General features: G+C 54.0%; 1 protein-coding gene across 3 annotated transcripts in view; it reads right to left on the bottom strand.

The window, feature by feature from the left end:
• Positions 1-317: 317 nt before the first annotated feature.
• The window catches only part of NUP107 (nucleoporin 107), a 547,946-nt gene continuing 542,263 nt past the window's right edge, over positions 318-6,000 (bottom strand). For all 3 annotated transcript variants that reach the window (XM_078676641.1, XM_078676632.1, XM_078676648.1), the window contains exon 28: positions 318-670. In XM_078676641.1, coding sequence (XP_078532767.1) covers positions 563-670 — 108 coding nt within the window. In that variant the 3' untranslated portion in view covers positions 318-562. The remainder of the gene's footprint in view (positions 671-6,000) is intronic.

Raw genomic sequence — 6,000 nt, 5'->3', positions numbered from 1 at the left:
ACAGATAGGACACCAGAAATCAATAAAGTGGAATATGTAGGGCAATGACTGCGAACGCCAGACTTGAGGTTCTAAAGAAGATGGCTTTATGAAGCTCCCCTAGCTCAGGGGTGACTCCATCAATTCAAGTCAATGCAGCAAGGAAACTACACTAAAACAGGATGAGATCAATCAGATCCACAGCGTTATGGTTTGGGTTAACAGTAGGAACATGTATGCATTCCTTGGTCGTACAACACACAACTTTGGCACAGTTCTGGTACAAGTCATACAAACTTTGTTCAGACTCACAGCAAACGGATGAAATTAAATGCAAAGCGGATTAGTAATTTTGCTCTTGGGAAGAAATTAAGATAAATTTCGACCTTTCTGAGCAAAATTTAATTTAATAATGAAAAAGATTCTCACAAAATAATGTTATTCTTTACAAAAATGAATATTTCCCCAAATGGAGACAGTTGTCATTTTAGTGAGGTTTTCTTTTTACACTCCTTCCAGCAGATAGCTGTAGGACACACGCCTCAAAAAGTAGCCTGAGATAAACTAATGTTAAATTAAGACATCAGGACTGAACTTCATATCCCAGAGGATCAAGGTCCTGATCCAAAAGCATCAACGAAGACTCCCTCAGCTTCTGCAGCAATTTCCTCAACTCGTCTTTTGAAAATTCCTGTTAAAGAGGAGACAGAAGAATGAGAAAATAAGCAGACTAATGTTAGTTTGTTTTATTGACTTGATTTATGAAGTATTTCTACTGTAGAAGATGCAGCTAGACTCCAACTGTTTTCTGCAGCTATTACTTTTGATAATAGTAACCATATTCTTTCAAGCCCATAAAAATGGCATAACTGCCTTATAAAGTAACACATAAGAACACATTACTACCTTTGGTTACACTCTTTCTGGTGGATGCTCTAACTAACCTTATATTCCCCACCTTTAGAATAGCCACAGGCAGCAAATTATAATCGGAGTTCTTTAAAACAATTACACACAGCAACATGGCACTGTTGAACTCCGAAATTACCTTATCACCACTACAGAAGTGAAGGATGCCTATTGACGCCATCCCTGCATGCTGACGTTAGTGTCTTTGATTTTTTTCTGTGCCATCAGACGCGGAGCAATTGTGACAAATGACGTTGTTTGAAAACACCGACTCGGGACCTTTTAAAAGGCACGAGGAGTCCACTTCACAGAACAGGGAGGCAGCAGGGAAGTGAAGAATGTGCAGTTGGAAAGTACACACCAGAAAGAGTGTTAAGAAAGTTAAGTTGTTCTTCTGATAGCTACTTCTAATCACAGATTTCTCAACAGTCAATGGTTGTGGAAGAAACACCGTAATGAACTAACCCATGTAGAAAGGCAAAACCTCCTTAGGCAGGAAGACAGCCTGGGTCCTCAGCACCAATATGTCTGGAAAGAAAGTGGTGTATGGGGACTGTACTGACAAAGCCTGCAGTTCACTCACATGGTGTGCAGAAGTGATTGCCATTAGGAATACCATCTTAAAGGTAAGGAGCCGTAAGGAACAACTGTGAATGGGCCCGAACAGTGTGTAGTGTCCTGCTGGACACGTTCTAGTTGTTGTGCTATGTAAACCTACACTTTACACCCACCCACCACTGATGTCACGAGTCATGTGACACAGTTAATAAATGGGGCCGAGCGCTCGTGCTCGTGGCCAGTTTAGTAACCCACTACCCTGTGTCCGTGTCTCCATGAGCGCCGTAATGCGGGCTTGGGGCCCAACACCACATTGGCGACGAGGCGGGTCTTTCCCGCGTGTGTAGCCGCTGCCTGTCAGTGGAGGAAACAGGGTGAGAGAGCTGCCGCCTAGAGGGCACCCCCCTGGAAATCGACGCCGAGAGGCCCGCGGGGCAGGTGCTGAGCCCCGGGCCAACAGGTTAATGAGGAAGTGACCGGGAGTTCACCCCACACCTCTCGAACCCTGCCGTGGGCCGCCCTGGCGAGATAAGGGCCACGGACAGCAGCGCCAACCGACCGGAGCCCACCCGGGTCGGCCGTGAGTGACCCCCACCGCGTGGAGGAAGACTGAGCCACGCAGCGCGACCCGAGGCGATCAGGAGCCCGCCCTGTACCTCGTGTACCTGTGCACAGCCGCCCCAGCGAGGAAGTGCCCAAGGGGTGAAGAGCGGACCGGCCGGTGCCCACCCGCGATCGAGGAATCCCCGGCACTGAGGAGTGCAAGCCGAGCGGAGCCCACCCGCATCGGCCACAACCGGGCCGCAACTGACTGCCCCCACCGGAGGTGACCATGAGTTTTCCCGCACCTTCTGTGCTCAGCGCATGCCCCCGGCGTGGGGCGAAGAAGGAACCAAAGCGGAGCCCACCCGCGACAATTGCGACGCCAGCGGGACCCAAGGTGAGCCCACGAGCTGCCCAAAAAGCCAGGGTGTGAGCGGAGGTCGGCAGGAGCTCACCCCGCCTCAGCGACCAGCACGACGAACAAGGAGAGCGAGGGGCGGGAGCGAAGTAGCTAACCACCTCCCGACCCCCTTCAGCCAAAATGAACGCTACCCTGAAGCGGAGCCCACCCGCAATGCCAAGGACGCCCCTTCCCCGACGCACAGCGCAAAGAAGGCGAGGGCACACAACACGAGGGCAGAAAACAGAAATGGGCCGTCCGCGGCTGATCGGAGCGGCGCCAGCCCCCCCTTTTGTGCAGCCAGACAGAAATGAGGTCTGCTATGGGGGCGGGAAACCACAGTGTCAACAGCTAGCCACCGCAGCACACCCAAGCACTGAGCACCGTTCGTGCATCAAGCCCTGCAGAGAGAGAAGTGACTCACCAGGCATCCACGAAGCCTGGATCCAGGAGGCAGCACCTCCCACACGTTTGCCCGTTGCACCCAGCACACCAGTAGAACCAGAGTGGCTGCACCACCACCTGAACCCATGCAGCTCACAGCCGAGCACCGGCAAAACAATGGAAGAAACAACAAGGGATGAAAGTCAAGCAGCAAAAGAAGTTGCTGCTGCGTCAAAGCCAAATCCTGCACTGTCATCTAGTGGCCGTTTCATGCTACTGCCGGTGCCTGGAAAACAACAAGCATGCGACAAACCAAAGGTAACTCGCAGCAGCTAATAGAACAGCTGCCACACAATGACCGACTGCACAGTGACCCCCTGATGCCCCACAGTACGCCCAAGTGGAAAGACAGTATTCATGGAAGCCGGTGGGTGAGAGCCAGCAGCACCGCTACCCACAAGGACACTGCCACGCACGGGTGGTGCCAGGTCTCCACACAGCCTGTAATGATACGGGGACGGCGCAGTAACGCGCAAAGAATGCACCAGGAGCGCAGCAACCCAAGGCGTCAGAGCCTACGCCACCAAAGAGGACACGCAGTGACTTCCAGAGGAAGTGCAGCGCGCACGTTGAAGATACACAGTCCACCAATACAGCACAACAATGTGCAGCAACGCGCCAGAAACGCAAGAAACACGCCCGAATGGCGCCAAGTCGCCATCCAGCCCTTAAGGACAAGGAGGGACGGTGCATGAACCCTCCAGAAACGTGAGGAACGCACTAGGAGTGAAGCAACTCCCCACAGAACACCTAAGAAAACGCGCAACAAGTGCGCCCAAGAGAAGCAAGAAGCACAGCCATCAGCACACGAAAAGAAAAGGTCGACGGAGCGGTGACGCAACCCTCCTGAAGCACCACCCGGACACCAAAGCCTGGAACCCCATACGGAAAACACCAGCCAAAGTCACAGGAGCGGTGGCACAACGCTCCGGAAACAGCGAAGCACATGAAGAGCGCAGACAAAAGCGCGCCAACGCAGAAGCACTGCAACGGAATCAAGTGACCACCCCAAGGATCACAAACGGCATAAAGACGCAAGACCACGCAAAGCCAGAAGCGCGCAGGAGGTCGCGCCAGTGACTCTGACTGCACAGTCAGCACCAAGGAAAACCTCTCCACACAGAAACACTGCTGAACGCAGGTCGGAGAGCACACACATCTCCACCGCCACAGCGAAGCCCTACAGCAGGCCGAAGACCACCCACGGTGTCCTGCCTCACACTGCCTCAAGACGTAGTCGGCCACGACCCAAGATCGGCAAGAGAGGAGTCGCACACCCCACGTGGCAGGCCGCCACAGCACCATGTGCTCCAACAACCAGCGACACAAGACCGAACGTCACATCGCCCAGCAAGCAAGAAACACGTCACCAAGTGACTAGTCAAGACAAGCGTGCCAGAGCAAAGGCAGAAGCTGGCGCCACGACAGCGCCGCCTCGAGGTCGAAACGCCACGCCCTCGAAGAAAAGAAGAAGAGTGACAGCTCTGTCAGCCCGAAGACCGGATGAGCACAGGTGGGCTGAACAAGCCAACAAAGGGAGAAAACCGCGAACTCACAGCCAGCTAAGAAGCACACCCGGACACGCCAGACAGCCACCAAGGCGGACCAACGTCCCAGGATGCAGCCCCACGGATGAACCAAACATAAGCCGCAGCAAGCGCAGTCAACGTCTCATCCCAACGCTTCCCCAACGCTTCCCCAGGCGACCGTCCACCCCCGAGCGTCGGCAGTCTGAGTCAATCGGCATCTCTGCTCCTGTCCGCAGATGCCACGGGCGAAGATCAGCACCGAGCAGCCGCCCTCTCACCGCCTCAAGATGGAGTCGGCAGTGGCCCCACAACAGGTAAGAGAGGAACCGTACACTCTACGTGTCAAGCCGCCACCTAAGGTCAACATCAGCAAAGCGGAGGCACAAGGCTGCCAAATCTCTCCGGACATCCAACACTCCCAGCAAGTCACCAACACCTATCATCCCGAGTCTCTACATGGTTGGCAACCACCATCACCCCAGCCATCAGCACCTGTGCCAATCAACACCACTGCCAGAGACCGGCAGTGTGGACTGGCAAGAGGTTCAAGAAGTTCAAGTAAGATGTGGTCCGTGACCAAGGAACCAATGAACTTCGACACCCTCAAGAACCAGAAGTATAACCCTTAACAGGAGAAGGTCGCGACGACTGGTCCAGTCACAGAGTGGAAAAGAAGACAGTGACCTAGAGCCAGGACAAGACCAGAAGGAAACGGGCGGAGTGCACGCCGCTCGGAGAAACCTGGTCAGGAGGACAAGAGCGGCAAGATGATCGGACCGCGTCGCGAAGAAGAAAAGACGATGGAGAACGAGTGGCACAACGCCACGAAGGGAAGGAGAAGGAGAAAGGACTCATGTGGCACGACGCCATCAAGAACAGCAACATCCAGAAAGGTGAGGAGAGGTGTGACAAGTCTGCACACCCACCAGAAGAGAAGGTGACACGCACCACAACATCGAATACAAGGGCCTACAAGTCCTGGGGAACATCGGTAGCACTAGGTGAAGAACAGGCCCCTACCTACAAGTCCTTTGACAACCCGTCGACTGCAGGAATGAACAGGCTGGACCATTGGCAACACCCACCTTTGGGATTGAGCGGAAGTCTGGATGGGGAGAACGCTCAGACGCCCGGCAGAGGGAGAACTGACCACCCCACACCAGCCCGTGGATATCCAAGGGGCAAAGGCACCGGTGGCAGAGGGTCCCGACACGGGAGATGGATCCGTCGCCGTCTACCCTGCATGTCCCAGGAAGAAGAGGAACTTGTGCGCAAAGGAAAGAGTCAACAACCACCCTCCAGGCGGAGCTACGGATGCATGGTAGTAATCTCATCGCCTCCTCCATTCACACCGGCTTGTGGAGTTGGAGCAACGCTGCAGAGAACACCCTGCCCAGCGGAAACCTGAAGAAGAGGGCCTCCGGGACATCTCGTGGCAGGAGAATACCCGCGAGAGGGGCATCCCAGTGAGAGGGGTGCCTTTCAACCTCTCCCTCCTTTACAATATGAAACCAAGCTGCCTACAGTGGAGAAACCCGACGGACCAGTATAAGACAACCTCCATCAAATCCACCATCTGGTCGTCCTATTCAGCGTCACCCCGAAAGCAAGATCTCAATGGACTGAAGAACATACTGC

This window comes from Lissotriton helveticus, chromosome 1_1 (genome assembly GCF_964261635.1).
Source record: "Lissotriton helveticus chromosome 1_1, aLisHel1.1, whole genome shotgun sequence".
In the NCBI taxonomy this organism is placed as follows: Eukaryota; Metazoa; Chordata; class Amphibia; order Caudata; family Salamandridae; genus Lissotriton; species Lissotriton helveticus.
Note: the sequence above shows the minus strand (reverse complement) of the source record. Positions and strands in the feature narration are given on the sequence as shown.